At 51.7% G+C, this 22,481-nt stretch overlaps 2 protein-coding genes across 9 annotated transcripts in view; both read right to left on the bottom strand.

Annotated features, from left to right (window-relative positions):
* Nucleotides 1-7: 7 nt before the first annotated feature.
* Nucleotides 8-11,369, bottom strand: LOC140711351 (SH3 domain and tetratricopeptide repeat-containing protein 1-like). 5 transcript variants are annotated; one of them, XM_073014331.1, is made up of 5 exons: nucleotides 11,207-11,369; nucleotides 7,385-7,565; nucleotides 6,058-6,214; nucleotides 4,409-4,514; nucleotides 8-2,693 (listed from the first exon to the last, which is right to left on the bottom strand). In XM_073014331.1, exons 1-5 carry the CDS (start codon nucleotides 11,367-11,369, stop codon nucleotides 2,611-2,613), a joined length of 690 nt encoding a protein of 229 aa, XP_072870432.1. In that variant the 3' UTR covers nucleotides 8-2,610. The 5 variants fall into 5 exon arrangements, with proteins under 5 accessions (XP_072870432.1, XP_072870431.1, XP_072870428.1 ...); XM_073014330.1 differs by lacking the exon at nucleotides 11,207-11,369 and adding an exon at nucleotides 10,834-11,092 and having other exon boundaries at nucleotides 4,392-4,514; XM_073014327.1 differs by lacking the exon at nucleotides 11,207-11,369 and adding an exon at nucleotides 10,834-11,092.
* LOC140711352 (SH3 domain and tetratricopeptide repeat-containing protein 1-like) overlaps nucleotides 7,903-22,481 on the bottom strand; it is a 35,548-nt gene continuing 20,969 nt past the window's right edge. For 3 of the 4 annotated variants that reach the window (XM_073014332.1, XM_073014333.1, XM_073014334.1), the window contains exons 3-4: nucleotides 13,649-13,690; nucleotides 7,903-12,087 (exon numbers count right to left, since the gene is read on the bottom strand). In XM_073014332.1, the coding sequence (XP_072870433.1) occupies nucleotides 11,564-12,087; nucleotides 13,649-13,690 (566 nt within the window). In that variant the 3' untranslated portion in view covers nucleotides 7,903-11,563. Of the gene's footprint in view, nucleotides 12,088-13,648; nucleotides 13,830-22,481 lie in introns of all 4 variants that reach the window. The other variant, XR_012092531.1, reaches the window with a different exon arrangement.

Below are 22,481 nucleotides of genomic sequence, written 5' to 3'. Positions count from 1 at the left end.
GGGACGACCCTGATACCCCTGGAAGCCTTCCTGACTGTCCCTACACCCCACTCACCCCAAGCCTCCTGCCCCAGTGCCACCCTCTCTGCAGGCAGTGGCTGCTTTCCCCATGGGCTGAGGTCAGGGCAGATCGTGCCTGCTCTGAGAGTTCCATGCAGGACCCGTGGCTCCAAGCCACAGCAGGGGCACAGTGTTGAGTGACCCAGGCTCCCTTCTGGCCCCTGTCCATGCTGACCATTTCCAGGCCCTCCAGGGGCCAGGCCAGGTAGAAAACCATCTCACAGGTGTCCACTCTGGCAATGTTCCCTGAAATATTGACGGAGTGTGACTCCCCAGACATCCACTCTCATTGTCAATGCATCTTTGGCTCAAACTCACCATCGCTGGGATGGGATGCCGTCTCCCAGACCTCCTCCTTGACCCTCCCATCCCCCACCCGGCTTCTCCCCAGGCTCCTCCTCCACATGGGGGTCACCTAAGGGACCTCTCTAAGACCCATGCCTGGCCTGTCCCTCTTTACCATCTCAAGATGGCTCCCAATGACAAAGTCCAAGATGCAGCAGTCCATTCCCTCACTGTCCCACCCCACACACAGAGCAGGGGCGTGAGAAGGCCCCAAGTCACCGCCACTGCTCATCCAATGCCCCCAGCCCAGCCGAACACTGGACTCTGTGCTGGGTGCGTGGCTGAGCCTAACGTCCTTGCTCCCAGTCTGAGGGCCTTGGGAGTGAACACTGACCACACAGGGTGGTCCGGGCTGTGGCAGAGGGAAGCCCAGGAGGTCCCAGACTCAGCCAGGGGTGAAAGGCAAAGGCTTCCTGAAGGGGTGGGGACTTCCCAACTAAACAGGAAGGAGCCAGCCAAAGCATATGTCTCTACATGTGCCTGTGTGTACGTGTCCCTGTGTGTGTGCGCGCACCTGTGTGTGCCTGTGCCTGTGTGCATTTTCATCTGCCTGTAGTGTGTACAGCAGCTACTGAGTGGCAGGCTGAGCCAGGACACACCTAATCCACCCTATTCCAGGGCTCACTCTCATGTGTAGACTAAAGGGGACACCATTTTAGAGGCAGTTGGCAAAGATGCCCATTTACCCCTGCTTCTCTGCCAGCCTTCCAGGTCCCATCCAGCCCGGCTTTTTCTCCCACTCCTCTGGGCCCTGGGTCCAGAGCCTCCTATACAAGGAGGAGGGTGTAGCCTTGGAAAGACAGCCGCCCTTGGGGAATTCCAAGGGGGCCTCCCTGTGGGAAGCTGGCCTGCGCTGACAGCATACTCACGATGAGGCCCAGAGGGCTGTGCATGGGAAGGAGGTGAAGGAGGCCACTGTCCCCCGACCCCAACCATGGACTTTGGCCTCTCAGGTACTACTTGGCGCTTTCCTTTCTCCTGGACAGGCGGAGTGGGCGGCAGGCTTGACCAAGAGAGAGAAAGGCCTCTTCTGGGAGGCCCGTCCCCCTGGGTCCCAGGCAAGCCCCTGAGCAGTGAGCAGCGTCCCCCTGGGCCTGACACCTGGCACCTCCATGTCTGGCTGGGACTTGGGAGGCCACAGGGACCACATCTGACCACCAGGTGTCGCCAGCACTGGGCTGAGGCATGTCGGGCCTCCGTAGGCCTGCAGTGGGGGATACAGGGCAGGGTCTTAGGGCTGCCCCGCTCCTCAAGTTGTTCTAAGGCCTCCAAGATCTCGGCCCCTGGACTGGAGTGCCCTGGCCCCTCAGCCCATAACGAGTACTGACGCGGTGCCGGTGTGATGCTAAGGAAGGGCGGTGCCTGCGGGGCAGAGGGGTGGAGACAGCCCAGGTCTGAGTCTGCCAGTCCTAGCTCTCCAGCCCTGCAAGGCTGGGGCAGACAGAGCACAGCACGTCCCCTCCAGACACACCCGACCCAGCAAGGCCTCAGCCTGGCTGGCTGGGGCCCCGCCCCACTGCACCTGCCCTGAGCTGGGGTTTCCCTGTTTGTGAACCCAATGGTAAGATACTGGTCCCACCCCACCCTTCCTGGGTGATGTGAAGATTCAAGGTGTCTCGGGACTCCAGGAAGGAGTTGCTCCGTGCAGGCTGGCACCCTGCGCAGGCTTCCTAGAGGAGGTGCCAGGATTTGGGTTGGATCTTGCAACGTGGATTCAATGTGAGGATGATGCTGTCCTCCGAAATGTCCTTCTCCCGACCCTATTTTCTTTGTTAAATGCACCTTGACACTTGACTGTCAAGACTCAGCTTTGATGTCACCTCCTCCAGGAGGGCCTCCCTGACTACAATCCTCCTCCTTAACCCAGAGGCCACCATTGCCCACTCATGTGTCAGCCTCCCCGGCTGAGACTGAGTTCCTGAGGGTGGGGCCTGGCCATCTTGGGAGCTGAATTGTATCTGCTAACCTTGCTGGCTCCTCCAGCCGGGCATAGAGCTCCAGGGCGGCCACTGGGCCATTTCTAAGGAAGGCTAGAACCCAGGCCTCGGGTCTGGGTGGAGATCCCACTCCAAGGGGACTGGGAACACCCCGAGCCCTGCCCCTCCCTCCCACCTTCAGGTCGTAGAAGATGATGTCACGGAGCATCAGGTACACCTTCACGTAGTAGAGGGTCTCCTCGTCGAACCCCAGTGGCAAGTTGCAGAGCTACAGGGTCTTGAGGTAGAAGTGCTCCGCCAGCTTGTCATGGCCCAGCCGGTGGTAGGCCATGCGCTCATTCAGCCGGTCCCCTGGGGTGCAGGCCAAAGGGGCAGGTGTGAGGACGTGGCTCCCTGGGGCAGGCAGGGCACAGGCCCCTCAGGAGCAGGTATACAGACCCCAGGCAGCACTCGTGGCTTGCCTCCAGGCACCTGTGGTCACCAGACTCACTTTCCCGTCTGGAAAGCAGAATTAATAAGGCCTGCCCCTGTCTACTGTGAGGCTTTGGCAAAGTCGGACCTGGATGGCCCAGCTCTGTGTCTACACATAGCCACCTGCCTCTGCTCACTGGTTTTAACCAGGGGAGCCCATGCAGTTCAGGTGCTCCCGGGTACCCCAGCTGCAGGCAACCCACAGATGTGACATCTGACTCCTCCTGGGTGTGTCACGATCAGATCCCCCTACCTTGGGAAGTCAGCTGCACACCTACTGTGTACTGGTCCACAGGACACAAGGCACTGGCACATGTGGCCTGCCTAGGGTTCGCTGTCTCTGGAGGGGGACAGACGACCCTGGCACAGCACCAGGGGATGCCCGGCCTTAAGGGGCAGACTGCTGGAAGGGGAACTGGGATTTTATCAGCCAGAGAGCCGTGTGGTTGATGACGGTGGGAAAGGCACAAGACAAAGGGAATATGCCACTCAGCCTGGCACATACAGGGACCAACGAGATGCCTGGCATGTCTAGAAGGCAGAGGGCACACTGGGCGGCCCTTGTGGTCAGCAGCGGGAACAGGCAGAGGAAGCAGAGCTCAGTCAGGCAGGGAACTCTGCACTGCGTGAGAGACCTCGGGCTGTTCCTCACAGCCGGACGGGGAAGCCAGTTGGGCAGATCTGCCTGCCTGGACAGGAGACCAGGAAAATCCAGCAGCTGTTTCAGCTCCTGGCCTGCAGACCCAGAGGCTGGGCTCTGGCAAAGTGTGGGTCCTGGCAGGGTGGGGGCTCAGGGGACGTACCCAGAGTGATGCTGAGTGCTAGGACCATGTGGGCAACCTCCAAGCCCTCCTGTGGCTTCTCCATTGTGACCAGGAGTGCCACCAGCTTGCTGCACAGCTGTAGCTGCGGCTCCACCCTGCGGTTGTCCGTAGTCACTGCCAGGGGCAGGGCCTGGTCCTACCACACAGGCAGGTGGGGTCAGGTTTCCCACAGCACCCACCTTGCGCAGAGTCCTCGTCAGAGCTCAAACATGTGCTTGGAGCTTCCCACACCCCAGCTACTCCTGCACCTCGACACAGCTCTGTGCTGTGGGATAACACATAGTTCAGACACCCAAGTTGGGGGCTGAAGAGTCACCTGAGGCCCATCCAGCTACTCCCGACAGCCTCAAACCAGCCTCTCCCACCTGAGCACTGGGGGTCTGACTGGGGGGAGCCAACCTCCTCTCTGCTCTAGAAACACCACACTGATCTGTGCCCAGGGCTGAGCCACACTGTGAGCTCAGAGGAAAGGAGAAGTCGTCCCACTTCGGGGTACATGCAGACCTGGGCCTCCCACTGATATGCTGTGTGTCCTTTGACATGTCCCTGTGCCTCTCTGAGCCTCAGTTTCCTCATCTGGAAGATGGGGACAGGACTTCCCACTCATGGTTGCTTGAGGTCATCAGGTACAAGGGTAGAGCAATTGTCACGTCCAGGCTCCGAGCGTTTTTCCCGGGCAGCGGCATGGTCATATGCCTCAGACCACCAGGTGCCCCACTGAGGCCCACCCACATCAGCCCACAGGCCAGCTCACTCGGTAGAAGGACATGCCTTCCTCCTGCTCCCAGGGCCCATTGAAGAAGATGTCTCCAACTGCCTCAAACAGCTCCAGCCCCAGGTTGGGGTCGCCTGTGTGCACGTCCACATTCTGTGCCACCTGAAAGGAGACAGAAGTTCGCTCCAGACCCACACCTAGCAACGTGGCTACGCGCACCTTTGCCAGCCTCTTTTCTCCCACACACTACAGGTACACCTGAGCATTTTTCAGACCCTGTGCATGGAGGCTGCCCCCACCACTGGCATGAGGACAATGAACTGATGCACCTGAGTGCCAGGAGGTGACTGAGCAGCTGCAGCCCAGGAGCCCGACACCTGTGAATCCTACCACCAGGGGTAGCCCTAGCCCACTCCCCCTGCACTCAAACCAGTCTCCGTGGCCCCTAAATTGCTGGGAGCCCAGCCCCTGTCTCCTTTCTGCGTTGTCACATCCCTGCCACATCAGCAGTGTTTCAGTGTTTGTGGGTGGGCCTGGTCCCCTCTTGGCCATGAGCTCTTGATCCCTCTCCTCAGCTCAAGGAGGTATACAGCAGGTGCTCAATAATGAAAGCTTCACCAGGCTCCTGGGCTTCACAATTTGTACCAGATCACACAGTGTTTCGGAAAGCCTCTGAAAACAGCCACTATGATAGATTCATTTTGTAAGGAGGTGTGCCACGTGTCGCTTGGAGCAAGTTCTTCTGTGTGTTAACTGAGTGGTCACATTATTTGAGGATGTGCTGTATACCAGCAAGTGCTGTGCACTGTGAGGGGCCGTGCCTCTGCCCTCAGGGAGAAGATGCTGGCCACCGGAGGAGGATGTGAGGGAACCAGTTGGAGGGAGGGAAAAGGCACACAACAGGTGCTCAGCAGTGGCTTAGGAATGAGTGGATGGATGGATGAATGGATGACGAGATGAAGACACATGGATGGATGGAAGGGTGTGTGGATAGATGAATGCTTGGATGGATGGATGGATGGATGGATGGATGGGTGGGTGGGTGGAATGATGTGTGTATGTATGGGTGGGTAGATAATGTATGGATGGGTGGAGGGTAGATGATGTATGTACATGTGGATGGATAGATGGTGGACAGACGAATGTATGGATAAACAAATGGACAGATAGATGAATGGAGGGATGCATTAATAGGTAGATTGGTGGGTGGGTGGATGGACGAACGGTGAATGGATGGATGGGTGAGAGGATGGATGAATGGAAGGATCAATTGGTAGGTGGATGAATGATGGATGGATGATGGATGGATGAACAGGTGAATGGATGGATGATGGAAGGATGAACGGACGAACAGATGGATGGATGGTGGCTGAATGAATGGATGATAAAGGGACGGATGGATGAACAGGTGAATGGATGGATGGATGGAAGGATGAGCAGGCGAGTGGATGGATGATGGATGATGGATGGATAGAAGAATGAACAGGTAAATAGGTGATGGAAGGATGAACGGATGGGTGGATGGACAGGTGAATGGATGGATAGACGGGTGAATAGATGGATGATAAAAGGATGGATGAATGATGGATGGATGATGGATGGATGGAAGGATGGACAGGTAAATAGATGATGGAAGGGTGAATGGATGGGTGGATGGACAGAGAGTGAACAGCACAGGAGTCCTCCTGCATCCCTTGCCACTCACCTGGATGTACAGGTCCACCAGCTCGCTCTGCCGCAGGAGGTAATAGATCTTCCCTGCTTGCAGCCAGGCATGTGCCTCCTCTCTCCTCTGGAGGTCAATGAAAATCCCCAGACTTCGTTTGGTGTAGTCCAGAGAGGATTTGTAGGCCCTGGAATCACTGGAATCAGACACAGGTGTCAGAACAAGGACTCTCATCCTCCTGGAACCAGTCTGCCTCCTCCCGTGGGTCTGGTGACAGATGAATCTGGCATGTGGGGACTGGGAACGGCCCTCTTGTGTGTGCAGTGTTCTGCCCTTCCCAGGCTGCTGGGATGGCCAGAGTGAACACACACGGCATGGAAAAGATGAAGGACATCCTTCTGAGGGAATCGAGCATCATGCTGCCCTGTGGCAGGAGGAGTGTGCTAGTCCATCTCCCCTGCCTCCCAGTCATGGCCTGTGTCTCCTCCAGACGCACCAGGAGCCGTTAGTGTTCAGAGGCTATCTAGGCCGATGGTTCTCAAGGTGTGCAGGCATCACAGTCACCCGGAGGCCTGTCCTTATAGCTTGCTGGCCCTGCCCCCAGAGCTTCCAACTCCACAGGCCTGGGGCAGGCCCTAGAACTCCCACTTGCCACAAGCTCCTAGGTGACATGGATGCTGCTCTACTGGTCCAGGGACTACACTTTGAGAAGCATGGCTCTAGCACACTAGCCCATTTTCCTTCTGTGAACTTGAGGCCAAGACTACAGTCAGTCTCCCAGGTCCCTATGGAATCTGGCTCCTTCTCTGCTCTCTCAGTAAGTCCAACACTCAAGGGGCTGGGACTGCAGCAATGTCACTGGGCCCTATGGGTGGGGTGGTCAGGGCCATGGTTACCCCACCAGGTCAGGATGCTTGGGGGAAGCTGACTAGGCCAAATATGGGATGTGAGACCTTGAAACCCTGCCCCAGGGAAGCAGGTGACACAACTGGATCTGTCTTCTGTGGGAGAGAAGCCACAGGTGGCTGCTGTGGTCACATTTAAGGGGACAGACGAAGGCCAGGAGTGAAGATTCGGGGCAGGCACAGGTAAGATGACAAAAGCCACCATAGTAGGAAGAACAGCCCAGAGTGCACCTACTGCCTCTGCTGGGGTTGAGGTGACCTTTGCCCCAACAAGGGAGGCTCAAGCTGGGACTCATGGGCCAGCAGCAGCCCTGGGATGACCCCAGGCCGGCCAGCTCAAAGCATCTGATGCCAAAGCACCAAATGATCAAAAGGAGAGGGGCTGCTGGGCCCTGGGCCAGCTTCCCTGTGCCCTTCTCCCTGCCCGCCCCCACCTCCACCACTGCAAAACCAGCCCTTACCGCTCCGTGCCCAGGGACAGGTACAGCTGACTGATGGTCTCCAGGAGCTGCCCCTCCAGCACCTTGTCGGCCACCTTGCGGGCCAGGGAGAGCTGGAGATCGTGGTAGATGACATACTGGGCCTCGCTGGGCATGACGGCGCTGTAGAAGTAGCACAGCCACTGGACGGCCCGCAGCTGGTCTGGGCAGAAGACAAAATGGAAGACGTTAGTCTCCCAGCATCGAAGCGAGGCTGGCTGGGCTCGGAGGCCCCTGCTTGCCTCCTTCACACCTCTGTGAGCCTGGGCCCCATAGGCGGGGCGCCTGAGCGCAGACAGGCCATGCACCTGTGCCAGGGCAGACGCCAAGCACACTGTGACATGGGCACATCTTGGTGTAGATGCTCATGGTACAGGCCGGCCTTCTTTACAACTCCCAGGGCCGAGGTTGTGGATGGACACAGAGTGAACAGCAGGGGCTTGGCACCTGCACCAGGCCATCTATTTCTGCTTCACAAAGACCCTCTGGCCAGGATCAGGGCTGCCTTCAGCCTGAGCTGATGAGGCCAGGGGCACAAGTGGCCCCTGTCACAGATGGAACCCTGAGAGAGCAAAGCCAAGCATCACGTCTGCCACACATGGCATCATGTTGGGGGAATGGGATTCAAAGCTGGCCCCTGGCGTTCCCACACATGCTTCTCTCATGCAACCAGGCTCCCTAGCCACAGGCTCACTGGCCTCTCCCAAAGCCTGATTTTCTAGTGTCAGAAACATTCCGGAGATTAACATAGGAAACCAGGTACGCCGAATGGACATCTGTCACACACGCCACCCAGCAACAGCCGAATACACAGTCCTCTCGAGCACCCATGGGACATTCCCCATGACAGACCATGTGCCAGGCCACAAAACGAGCCTCAGTGAATGGAGAAGGACTGAGACCAAAGCAGAGGTGTTCTTCAGCTGTACTGGCACAAAACTGGAAATCGACAGTGAAGGAAATGTGGGAAATTCAAAAAATATGTGAAAACTACACACTCCTAAACAACCAGTGAGTCAAAGAGACCAGCAGGGAAACCAAAAACTAATTTGAGAAGAATGCAAACAAACGCACAGCCCCGGCCAGTGCGGTGGCTCACGCCTCTCATCCCAGCACTGTGGGAGGCCGAGGCAGGAGCATCGCTTGAGTCCCGGAGTTTGAGATCAGCCTGGGAAACATGGTGAAATCCCGTCTCTATATTTTAAAAAAATACAAAAATTAGCCGGGTGGAGTGGTGCACATCTGTAATTCCAGCTACTCGGGAGGCTGAGGCATGAGAATGGCTCTAACCTGAGTAGAAGTTGCAGTGAGCCAAGATTGCACCACTGCACCCCAGCCTGGGCAATAGAGCAAAACTCTGTCTTTAAAAATAAAAACAGCACAACGTATCAAAAATTCCAAGATGCAGCTAAGGCAGTGCTGAAAGGGAAATTTATAACTGTAAATGTCTACATTCAAAGAAGAAAAATCTCAAATCAAAAACCTAACCTTCCACCTTGAGAAACTAGAAAAAGAACTAAACCCAAAGTGAATAAAAGGAAGAAAATAATAAACGTGAGAGTGGAAATGGAAAGTAAAAATACAGAGAATGGAAAAACAAAAGAGATAACAGAACCGAAGGTGGGTTTTTTGAAAATAACACAATTCACAAATCGTTCACTAGACTGACCGAGGAAAGAAAGACGGGACACAAATGACTAAAATCAGAGACTGAGCACCATGGCTGACGCCTGTCATCCCAGCACTTTGTGAGGCTGAGGTGGAAGGATCGTGAGGCCAGCATTCAAGACCAGCCCGGGGGAACATGATGAGACCCCATCTCTAATAAAAATGAAGAAATAAAAAATTACAAACCCAAGTTTCTAAAATCAGAAATGAAAGAGGAAACATTATTGCCGACCTGACAGAAATAAAAGGATTCCACGAAAACACTACGAACAATTGTACACCAACAAACCAGACCATCTAGACACAACAGCCAAATTCTTAGAAGGACACAAACTACCGAAAGTGACTCAAAAATGACCCCAAGGAAGCATGTGGGGTATCAGCCCCGCCCTTGGTCTCCTCGATCGTTCAGCGCAGGGTGGGGAGACAGGGAAGCATGATCCCCGTTCCCTGGCCTGCATTTCCAAGTCTGAATCCCCCAGCACCCCGGGGAGGGCCTCGTAGGAGGAGGTACCACAGGCTATTGTGCCAAGAGCCACTGGAGGCTGCAGTGGGGGCTGGGGCACTGGGTTCCTGGAGGGTCTCCTTCCAGTAAGAGAATGTCCCTGGGGAAGAAGCCTGGGTCTGAACCCCCCAACCTTCCTTGGGCAGATGTGTGGGACCGGGGCCCCTTCACACGGTCCTTTCCAAAATCTTATCCCTCCTAGGGCCAGGAGTGGGTGCCAGGCCTGTGCTGGAAATGGGCAGCTTTGGTCACAGCCCCTGGGGCTCTGGTCCAGGTCACAGGAGGCACCTCTGAGTGGTCTCACTATGCCATGACAAAGCGCTGCAAGACAGAGGGTCCCACAACAGTATCCCTTGTCTCAGCCATTTCCCTGGACTCAACTTCCTCATCTATTCTCTGTGGCCTAGATTTCGGACAGCCCTGCCCACCTACTGTCCGTTCACTGCTCAGTCTGCAGTGACTGTTCGATAGCACTCCATGGCTCCCCAGTGCTCTTGCGGAAAAGGCCAAGCCACAGCCTGAGGCCCCAGGCCCTGCTTAGCTCTCCAGAAGAGCTTCTCACCATCCAGCACCCAACCCACTCCTTCCCAACTCTGCACCTCCCTGCATAAGCCCTGTTCACTCATCCCCGCTCACACCCCACTCAACCCCGCTACCACTCCCGCTCACTCACCCCCATTCACACCCCGCTCACTCTCCCGCTCACTCACCCCATCACACCCCACTCATCCCCGCTCCCACCCCACTCATCCCCGCTACCACTCCCGCTCACTCACCCCCACTCACACCCCACTCAACCCGCTCACTCACCCCATCACACCCCACTCATCCCCGCTCACACCCCCCCACTCATCCCCACTCACTCCATCACACCTCCACTCACTCACCACCACTCACCCCCACTCTCTCACCCCTAGGCCTTCACACAGGCTACACCACCAGCCTCTCCTCCACCAACTATTACTTGACTAAATGCTCTCAACCCTCTGGTTCTAGACTAAAGAGGCTTCCCTAACCCAGGGCCAAGTGCTGCCCCGCCATCACGCCATTCACCCTTTTGTGGCTTCTGTGGCCTGAAGCTCACATTCCCACGCTCAGTCTCTGCCACCCGAGGACCCCACAAGCCCCATTTGTGGGTGGGGCCTGGCACACTGCACAACGAGCTGCTTTTGCATGAACTGCTCTGCGGCTTTGGGCAATCACCCGCCCCCGTGTCCTCTGTGAAGTGGGATGACAGGTGCGCAGGCTGCCAACATACCAAGCAGATAACACGGGCACAAGAACTGGTGTTCAGGGCCTGGCTCATGGTGGGGCCCGAAGTCCCAGCGCAGCCGAGCCTGCCTTGATCCCAGGGTTATGTCTAGGAATTCCCAGCATGCAGGACTTTCAGTGCCCAAGGCAGGATGGTCCCTGGGCAAACCAGGAAGAGCTGGCTGCCTCAGTAGGCCACAGAGGGCCTGGCCCTGCATGGGAACCGCCTGTCTCCAGGGCGCTTGCCAACATCTGCTGCTGGACATGGCTCAGCACTTTCGATGGTGCAAAAACCACCACTTGTTTCTGAATCATAAACCCCAGGTGAGCCCTGACCCGAGTGGCCCCAGAAGGCTCACAGGAGGAACTAGGGCACTCACTCTCCACATGGCCTATTTCTACGGTGACCAGAAGGGCCCACTCATAGTAGCCCTTGCCCTGCTGGGCTGGGCCCTGGCGGGTGCAGAGGTGGCCCAGCTGCAGGAGTACGTGGGTGAAGTCTCGGCCACACTCCCTGCAGGGCAGCCTCGAGAACAGCTGCATGGCCCCCAGGAGGTAGTGCTGGGCCAGCCTGCTGGCACTTGCATGCAGGCACAGGGTCCCGAAATTGGCCAGCACCACTGCCTGGTTCCTCCAATGGCCCAGGTCCCAAGCCGCTCATAAGGCGCAGTAGTAGCCCTCAGCTGCCTGCCTCGTCCGGCCTGTCCTCTTCACAGCCACGGCCAGCATGTTGGCCATTACACCCTCTGGTCCTCTCTGGCCACCACTGCATCCTGGACAGACTGCAGGATGTTCAGGGTCACCAGGCTCTGTCCATGAAGCACGTGAAGCCAGGCCAGGGCCACCAGGCAGTCCACGATGGCACGGACTCTGGTCATGAAGAGGCCAGCTTTCTTGGCCGCCCCTCGGGCATGTGCCAGGCACTCAGTCAGCTCCTCCTCGTCGCTAAAGCTGCAGAACATGCTGCTCAGCCATGGCAGTGCCACGTCGTACAGGCCACAGAAGCTGGCCTTGTACCCGGGGGCGTTCAGGAACAGCAGCAGTGAGCTCAGGGCCTCTGGGTCCTCCCAGTCGTCCTCAGCTTCCAAGAAGAAGGAGGGGTCCTCGGGGTCCTGCAAGCTCACGTTGCTGGATGCCGCACAGAGACCCCAGGACGCTGGCTCCAGGGGGCAGCCTGGGCAGGTCTTGCATTGTTCCAGAACATTCTTCACCTTCGACAGGGTCTCCTGTGGATCCAGGCCCAGACAAGATGGAGGTATTTCTGCAAGTCACAAAAACACCTAGACATATTAGAGTCCGGCAGTGAGTCCTTGGTCCACTGGGGGCAGGGTCCCCCCATCCCTGCCCTCTGTGTCCCCGGCGCAGCTTGCCATGAGCCCTTTAGAATTATGTGCAACGCAAACTCGGGGCCTGGAGCACGTACGAACTCCGGCACTACGGGGACAGAGAGAACACGCAGGCCCGTGGCCCGACTCTCCTACAAAATCACCCTCCTGTCCTGTTTTGTCGCCCACCTGACAGCAAGGTTTTAGGAGACTGTGTCAGAACAGTGACCCCTCAGAGATGCCTTTCCCTTTAGAAAGAATCAAAGCCTTCTAACTGGACCCATGAATATGCAGCACCACAACTACAAATGTAACTTCTGTCAGCATATTGGGCCCCCCGGTGGGGTACAGGAATCCATGAAATCCTCAACAGCCAATCAGAGCTATGGATCAGCTCAAAAGCTGCTATGCAAAATTGGTAAAGCCACCGACGGCACAGGACAGGGGTGTTGTACCCATGTGCCCAGCTCCGTGCAGGGAAACGGACCATCCCTGCAGGAAGGATGGGAAAGCTTCCAGGCCCCTGTGGCCACCTTCACCGTGGATGGTCTGAAAACCTGAAGCCCACGGTTCCTAAAGGGTTAACAAAGGCCAGACTGCTCCAGCAGCCCACTGGTGTCTGCTGGCTTTGGTGGATTCCTAGCCAAAGCCCCCTCCCAGAGGTGAGCAAACAAGCGCATTTCCTGTTGGAAAACCTGGGATGAAAGGAGGCATTACTGGGAAGGGAAAAACCTAGATTTAAACCGACCCTCTGTTTCAAGCTCACATGCAAAAAATATGTTCAATACAAACTGCCTCCTTATTCATCTGTAAAGCCTTAGAATTAAATAAATAAATAAATATGATTTAGAGGCAAATGTCTGACTTGACTACACTAGATTAGCTAAGAAATCGCCCCCACCCAGCAGAGGCACACAGCCCCTCCCAGCCACTACCCTGGCCTCCGGGGCAGCTGGAGAGCCACGTGCCTTTGCTCCAGTGACTTTGGCAGAGGGTGGAACCACCCCCTCCCTGAGGCAAACCTACAACAGCCTTCCCTTCCCCCCTGGCTCCCCTCAGGAAGGAGAAGACCCTTCAGGGACCTCAGTTGAGGCCCCTGCAACCTAAGGCTCTGAATTCTGCTACCCGCTGAGGGCAGTGTGGCCTCCCATCTCTGAGGCAGAGCACAGGGTGAACTGCAGCTTCTCCAGGTCATGAAAAAGGAACCCACAGCTACATGTGGGTCCCAGCAGTGGAAAGGATGCCCCATCTCGGTTGGGGACCAGGCGGGGGTCAGCATGTTCATTGGAAGAAATGTGGGACCTCAGGGCCTCCAGTGTCAGAGTAGACGGGAGGTTCAGGCCCACCTCAGGCGATGTCTCTCAAGTCCCCGGCCCACACCACAGAGGGGTGACAGCCGCATCCAATGCCCACCGTACTCACCTCTGTCCCCTCCCCTGCCATTACTCCAAAGCCCAGCTCATAACCAGAGAAGCCTGAGCCACGGACAAAACCTACCTTGTTCCTGCGGCTGCTCGGTCTCAGCTTCCTCTACTGAGTCTGGCAAGGGAGAACAGAGAAGCAATGAACACCCCCAGCCAGCACCTCTGGTCCCATGTCAGGTTGAGCTGGTGTCGGTGTTGCAGGATGAGAGCATTGCAGGGTGCAAGGGTTGAAAGTCATATCGTCCTCTTCCCTCCTGGATCATGGGAACAACATCACTGTGTGGTGTACACTTTCTGCGATATTGGGAGTAACATTGTCTTCTGTGCCTTGGAATATTAAGGACAATATCACGGGGGGACGTGTACATCTTCTGCAATATTGGGAATAATATTATCCTCTCTCTCCCTGCATACTAAGAAAGATATCACAGAGTACGTGTTCACCTCCTGTGATATGGGGATTGATACCATCTTCTCCCCTTCCAGATATCAGGAAGAGTATCACACGGGGGTGTACGGTGTCTGAGATACTAGGAGTAATATCAACCTCTCAGCCTTGGAATATTAAGAAGAATATCACAGGGTGGATGTACACCCCCTGCCATATTGGGAGTAACATCAGCCTCTCCTCTCCATGGATATTAGGAACAATATCCCAGGCTGGGTGTACGCCTCCTGCTCTATGGGGAATCATATCTTCCTCTCCCAGGATATTAATAACAATATCACAGGGTGGGTGAACACAGCCTGCGATACTGGAATTATTATCATCCTCTCCCCCTCCAGATACTAGGAACCATATCACAGAAGAGCTGTACCCTCCCTGGGATATTGGGAGTAATATCATACGCTTCTTCCATGAATATCAGGAGCAATATCACCGGGTGGCTGTTCATTCATTGTTATGTTGGGAGTCATGTCATATTCTACCCCTCTCAATATTAGGATCAGTGTCACAGGGTGAGTGTATACCTACTGTGGTATTAAAACTAAAATCATGCTCTCTGTCCCTAGATATTAGGAACAACATCACAGGTAGGTGTTCACCCCCTGCAGTATTAGAAGCAATAATATGATTAATTAGCAAACATCAATCATCGATTTTAATAATTATCAGGCTAGTCTCGAACTCTTGACCTCAGGTGATCTGCCCGCCTCAGCCTCCCAAAGTGCTGGAATTACAGGCGTGAGCCACGGCACCCAGCCAACACTACTTGACATCCCTTTTTTGACCTCAAATTTAGCATGCGGAAAACACACTTTTGATTCCCCCTACTATAACCCACTCCTCCCATAGTCTTCCCGATCCCAATAACAGCATCTCTAGTCTTCCAGTTACTCAGGCCAAAATCCTTGACATCATCCTTAAAACTTCTTTTTCTCTCTCTTGTCATCCAACCCATTTAAACTCTCCTTTCAAAATATGTGCCAGACCTAACCACTTCTCACCTTCCTCATCATTTCTAACCAGGTCCAGCCCTCATCATAGCGCTCTGGGTTACGGCAAAAGCCTCCCAATCGCCAGGCACAGTGGCTCACGCCTGTAATCCCAGCACTTTGGTAGGCCAAGGCAGGTGAATCATCAGAGGTCAGGAGTTCAAGACCAGCCTGGCCAACATGGTGAAACCCCTCTACTAAAAATATAAAAAATTAGCCGAGCATGGTGGTGGGCGCCTGTAATCCCAGCTATCCGGGAGACTGAAGCAGGAGAATCACTTGAACTCAGAAGGCAGAGGTTAGAGTGAGCCGAGATTGTGCCATTGCACTCCAGCCTGGGTGACAAGAGCGAAACTCCATCTTAGAAGGTTTAAAAAAAAAAAAAAAAAAAAAGCCTCCCAACCCACCTGTCTCCTTCCACCTTTCACCCTGCCCTGCATTCTACCTTCCTCTCTCAAACATTTCAGAAAAAATAAAATTATATCCACAGAGAGGGAAAGTACAAATGGGGTGAAATGTTTGGGGAATCTGAGGGAAGAGTATATGGGAATTGTCTGTACTATTTTTGCAACTTTTCCATAAGTCTGAATTATTTCGAATTCAAGAGTTAAACAAAGAAAAAAAAAAAAACACTATCTCCCTTTGTGAATCCATCCTGTCTTTCCCCTGGCAACTTAAGGACACTCTCAACTAACACATCTATTTTTTCATGAACACTAAAAGAACCCTTGCCGAGTTTTGACTTTCTGTGCTTGGCAGTAGAAGTGTGTGTGTGTATGTGTGTGGTGTGTATGTATATATAGAGAGGGAGAAATATATATATGAGTATATATATAAATATATACTATATTTACAATGGTAATGTATATATATATAAATATATGTGTGTGTGTAGATATATATAATACGTACCCCATAGCCTGTCCTTAACCAGTTCTAAACTTAGTCCGAAAAACACACACCTAAGCACAGAATTTCAAAATAATACGATGAATATTTTGATAGAGGGATGTGTTGCTATGGAACACGCTGCTAAGACACAAAACCTCCTAGATGGGACAATGAATGAACGAAGTTTGCACCTATAGGCACCCCCTCTGATATCCCCTCAAACGTTTATAGTTATATGCATTTGCTTCCGCCAGGACCCCTATTTCATAAGGGTTAGTTCTAGAGTCTAGCAAGTTCCTACTACAGCTGGCACACATATGCCATTCAAAAAACAGTGGTGGAGTGAATGACGAGTTAAGAACCGTTTGTCAGCCAGTGCTCAGTAATACAACATGCACTGGTATGCAAATGATATTTTTGTTGAAAGCAACAGCAGGATCACAAATTATCTTTCCAGAGAAAGCAAACCTCAAAAGCTTCTTTACCCTACTAAAGCACATTATAAGAATCTCCCCTTATATAAAAGAAAACCTCCTCATTCGTTATCCATGGCATGTAAACCTAATAAGCCTCCGTCTCTGATGACATCTCTTCCATCCCCAGGGCTAGATAAAGGAGGTTCCAGAAACCATGGTAGTTGTGAAGGTGGCTCCCAGCTCTGACAGTCTTGAACCCTGCATGCGTGGAGGACACACAGCAAAAGAACAGCAGAGGGAAGCATCATCAGACTTCGAATATGTTTGAACCAGAGATAGCAAATAGGCTGCAGCCAACTGAAAACACCAGAGATTCATGGTGTTCACCTGAGGGGTTGTGCTCTTAAAAAACAAAAATAAAAAATAAAAATTAAAAAATTAAGAAAGGAAGGGGTCAAGAATCCATCAGGTCTGACTGAGACGTGTATCAGTGACTAACACCCCGTATGGCAAAAGTACTCCGGTGCGCTTTGGGTACTTACAGCTTCAGCAGTATTCAAAGGCGTGTGCTCCCCTAAGACTAAGCCATGGGAATACCCCCAGCAACACTGCCAGGAGAAACGTCTCCCATGGATTTGGCTAGAAATACAGTTGTCTTTAACAAATTCACACTGAATAAATCCTGACTTATTAGAGCCTGTGAGAATGGCATTCTCAATGATAACAGTTATCACTACAATCTCCAAACATCTGCGATCCTGCAGGGAGGAGCTGTGACAGTGCAGGCCACAGGCCACATGTCCAGAATGTTTCCCAGATTGCCTGTTACAGAATAAAAGAAATGAATCCCCCCCCAAGAATGTCTTCACTCACATTTAGCCAGTTGTTCCTTTGTGTGCATCTCTGTGCTAAAATGGCCATTCTTCCCCACAGCCTGAAGTCATATGCTAAAATAAAAGAGACTCACATGAAGTCAGAACCATGCAGATGCAAGGAAACCACCACAAAGGAAATGGGCTGGAGAGTGTGGCCAGGAGGATGGTACTTCCCAGGAAGCAATTACTTCATCTCTGCCCATGAAGCAGGCAGCTGTTATTGTCCCCCAGGCCCACGCCAGCCACTCAAAGTAGGTTCTAACCAAACTACCTCCAACAAGCAATATAAATACACCACACAATTGGCTTCCGAAAGGACACCTTGCAACCAACAAGAAACTGTTAGCACAACTTTGACAAACTGTACAACTAAAAACCTTGGAAAGGGATAAACACTGCCACATTTTGACTCAAATACTGCTACGTGGTAGCACCGCAATAATTCACTGAAACAAAAGAATGAATGAGGAATACGTTTATATAGGAATCAGAGGAAGCATGACTAATCATTTAAAGAAATAGGTCAAGAAACTGCTAGGTTCAAATGCTACCGTGAGACACTGTCAGGGCCTTAGGCAAATTCATTTCTCTTGGTCATGTTTCTAGGTTCATCAAAAACCAGCTTTGGATTAGGGAATCTATTGCTTCCCCAAGTCTTCCTTCTGTGATTCCAGCCCAGATTTTAGGACTGCTCTCCCACTTGGTATATGAAAGCACTTTCTATGTATAAAAGCAAGAGTGCATTTCTGTGTTGAATGCGGTTTGGGACCTACTCTATGAGGCAGAATATCATCATGTAACTTTAAACGTGACGACAAGGCGCACTCTAGATAAGGATAACACATAAGATGTGGCCATACACCTGTGCATGCCTGACAGGGAGATGGGGAAGTCTCATTTAATGTTCCTGTTGCACCTGAACATCCTCAGTCCACGTCAAGTTCACAACGTCCTTCTGACATCAAACCACAGGTATCACATACTTTTCCATACTTTCCACCCAAGATTAAAATATGCAGAGCACCGTGATAAAGACACCTCCATTCCCAGCATGTTGGCTTTCATTCCGTAGAATTACATACTTTCGGTGCAAAATGGTGACCAGGTTCCAGCGGCAAGCAAGACTGGGCTCAGTGGGGACAGCAGGCCCTGCAGGAGCCACCACTCCTGTCGCCACAGTCTGATGCAGCTGCAGAGAAGCTGTGGCTGAGGCCATTCACTTTGTGAGAGAACCGCACAGGAGGGAAAAGGTAGGGAAGAGGGCAATGTCATGCTTCTGAGCCCAAGCCAAGGAATCGCATCCCCTGTGACTTGCACTCATATGCCCAGATGACCTGAAGTAACTGAAGAATCATGAAAGAAGTGCAAATGCCCTGTCCCACCTTAACTGATGACATTCTACCACAAAAGAAGTGAAAATGACCGGTCCTTGCCTTAAGCGATTATATTATCTTGTGAAATTCCTTTTCCTGGCTCAAAAACCTCCCACACTGAGCACCTTGTGACCCCCACTCCTGCCCACCAGAGAACAACCCCCCTTTGACTGTAATTTTCCTTTACCTACCCAAATCCTATAAAACGCCCCCACCCTTATCTCCCTTCGCTGACTCTCTTTTTCAGACTCAGCCCGCCTGCACCCAGGTGATTAAAAAGCTTTATTGCTCAAACAAAGCCTGTTTGGTGGTCTCTTCACAGGGACGCGCATGACAGGCAGGTGCAGAGCCAGGGAAGGACCAGTGATGAGAACAGAAAGGAATGCGTCTCCCTGTACACACACTCGGATTTTATGACAATGTGCGCAGGGGGCTGAACTGGATGCCTGAGAACATTCCTCCAAGTTCTTTTGCTGATTTTCTAAATATTGGTGTAAAATCTGAACTCAGACAAAATTTTTTTAAATCGCTTCAATCAACATCTTTGTCTAGTGCTCAGCATCATATCTACATGATCATCTATAAAACCAACTTCTGTTCTAAGGCTCACATCTTCCTATTAAGTCCCAGGGATTTTACAAGGGAATGCACCTCTCATTCGCATCAAGAACACACACAACTACTGTTAAAGAAATGATTAAATTGCTTACATAATTTTTTAAACACCCAGATTTGAAATACAACAGAGACAACTTTTTGATAGCTCTGCTTTCCAACTGCGAACTGCGAGTGGAGAAAATAACCTACCATGATTTCTAACTAGTCAACAACCTGTCTTCCCTGGCTGCAGTAGGGGCAATCTTTCTGAGCTCAGGATGAAAAAGAACCCAGCTGGTTAGGGGACAGACAATCATCAGTTCTCAGTGGACTTCCCGGGTCCCAAATCCCCATGTGACACGTGGAAGTAAACAGCTATCATTGACCAAGCATCTGAATGCTTATCTCACCTCGCCATCTGATTCTCCTGCCATGCAAATTTAAAATTAATAAGCCTGCTATTAGAGAACAGAGTTGGTGCTACATCTGTCTTCCTAAAATTATGGATAATTACCAGCCCACAATGGCTTCTAATCAGATTTGAGTAGTCCCTTAGACAGGAAGCTAAAGTGCCTCAGCCCTAAACTGAGAAGAAAACAGAAACTGGAATGCTCTAGGTTTGATTTTTTCCCCCTTGTTCTAAAGTTGCTGTTCACGAATCTCCTTCTACTGTCTTGTTTATAAAATGTATGAGAAACAGGGAAATTCAAAGACATGATAGAAATGGCCACGTTTTCTAGGTACAAACTTTGTGAACATTATTTTTAGGTGCTGGGCTTTTTCTCCACAAATTGTGAGCCTGGAGTACATTTTCTCCCTCGTGGTTACACATTCAGAGTCAGGGAAAGTGGCTTTAGGAGTAAAGAGGGGAGTGCAGTGAGAAGTGACCGGACACTGAGAAGGACAGACAGGGACTCTACCTTGGTGGCCTACAGCATTCCTGGGCCTCCGACTTTACTTTTCTATCTGTACAAGGGATCTAAAGGCCCGTGATTCTAGGCCATGACAGCTCTTCATACACACATACGCAAACATCACACGCCTGTGTGAAAAGCTGTGACACTTGGCTGATTTCCTGAAGAAGTTATCTTGTATCATTTCTACTCAAGTACTCCACCTCCTTCCAGACAATTATCTGAGGATGATGGGCTATCCCACAGCCATGTGTGTAACCTCTGCTGCTTATGATCCCTGTTCATATAGCATTTTCCAAAAGCATTTGGTGTGAACTGACAGAAGAAAGAAGAATAAGGTTCTTTCAGCCCATTCATTCATTCATTCATTCATTCATTCAACAAATATTGACTATCTATGTGCCAGGCACTGGTGATATAACAGCGAACATATATTTTTGTAGGTAGCGACAGACAACCAAAAAGTATGTTAAAGAGTGATCAATACTGTAGAGGAAAATACACCAGGAAACAGGAAAGAAGAATACCCCTAGCCACCCTACACTGGGGTGACGCTAGTGTTACAAAATGGAAACAGCGGCCGGGGGCGGTGGCTCACACCTGTACTCTCAGTTCTTTGGGAGACTGAGGCAGGCAGATCACCTGAGTTAAGGAGTTCAAGATCAGCCTGACCAACATGACGAAACCTTGTCTCCACTAAAAACATAAAAATTAGCTGGACGTGGTGGCACACACCTGTAATCTCAGTTACTCAGGAAGCTGAGGCACAAGAATCACTTGAACCTGGGAGGCAGAGGTTGGAGTGAACCGAGATCGTGCCACTGCACTCCAGCCTGGGTGACAGAGCAAGACTCTGTCTCAAAAAATGTAATAAAAAAAAAATGTAAACAGAGAATAAGATACCAAAAGAAAGAACATGAACGATTAATTGTAACGAAAGCCTTTGTAAGCTGATTCTTTCCTTCCTGGATCCTTGTCCCTTACAAATGGAAAAAGAGGGCGAAGAGGGGGTAGCATCCAAATGATGTTGTAAGATGGCTTCGGGTTTCAGATGTCTGACAGCCATACTCATGTACTTCAAGGAAAAAGCTCTAGCTCTATAAGCAATCTGGGCAATGGTTTAATGATCCTGTAAGATCAGTACCATATTCTCTCATTTTTCATAGATGAGGAAACTGAGGCATAGAAAGGCTAAGTAAATTGTCCATGGTCACAGGTGATTTAGAAACTTTTCTTCAAACTTTCAAAAGTTAACTACTGCCACTATTACACATGGGTTTTTGTTTGTTTGTTTTTGTCTGTTTTGAGACAACGTCTTGCTCTGACCAGGCTGGAGTGCAGTGGCGTGATGATGGTTCACTGCAGCCTCGACTTCCTGGGCTCAAGTGATTCTCGCACCTCAGCCTCTCCAGTAGCTGGGATTACAGGCATGAGCCACCACACCTGGCTAATTTTTTAATTTTTATTTTTTGTAGGGATGGGCTTTCACCATGTTGCCCAGACTGGTTCCAAACTCTGGGCTCAAGAGATCCTCCCAGGTTGGCCTCCCAAAGTGCTGGGATTCCAGGTGTAAGCCACTGTGCACAGCCCTACACATGTGACTTATACAAAGTCGGAGCAATGAGCAGGAAGAGAACAGAGACTTCAGCGAGTCTCCTGGCTGTGGCAACGCCATATCCCTCCTCCATACCGTAATGTGTCTACACCCACCAAGCTCCTAGACGTTGAAGGCAGGTCAGCTCAGAGACGAAACAGCAGTCAAGAAAGAGAAGATGCAGACACGCGTCTTGATTTCAGCTCGAGCGTGCCTCTCTGCCCTGCAGCTGCACAGGCAGAAACCAGGGGCCGTGAGTCTGAGGCAGTGTGTTCGGTTCGTGGCAGGTAATCTTTTGGGAGACCATTCCATACAATTAGTGTTACACTTCTCAAAAAGGAAGTGTGAGTTTTATAGAAAAATCGATTCCATTTGGGAGAAAGGCCTAATAAAACCACAAAAGGATAACACATTCATACAACAACAAATTCAATTCATCTGTCACAAACTGAAATCCCAAAGCCATCTGGGCACACAGCTGCTTTTTCTGAGCTGAAATTCAACTCCAGTTGAGAAACAGGTCAACTTTTCTAAAAAGATTTCTTTTTCACATGCCTTCAATAAAAATTCCTTTCCCTCACTTGTCATTTTCCAGATTTAATGACTCTGTTGGCCTTTCTCTCATTTAGGCCGTGAACACTGACTGCATGTCTACTATGGCCAGGACTCCAAGGGAGGCACCCTAGGGAACACAGATGACCGCAGCACAGCGACAACCTCAAGGAGCACACACGGGGAAGGCAAGATGATACAATCGAAGACTTCACACAGAAAAGAACTTGGCATCCGTACCCCGTCCCATTTCTAGA

Source organism: Chlorocebus sabaeus, unplaced genomic scaffold (assembly GCF_047675955.1).
Source record: "Chlorocebus sabaeus isolate Y175 unplaced genomic scaffold, mChlSab1.0.hap1 unalloc_scaffold_715, whole genome shotgun sequence".
In the NCBI taxonomy this organism is placed as follows: Eukaryota; Metazoa; Chordata; class Mammalia; order Primates; family Cercopithecidae; genus Chlorocebus; species Chlorocebus sabaeus.
The sequence above is the reverse complement of the archived record's forward strand: the minus strand, read 5'-3'. Positions and strand labels throughout refer to the sequence as shown.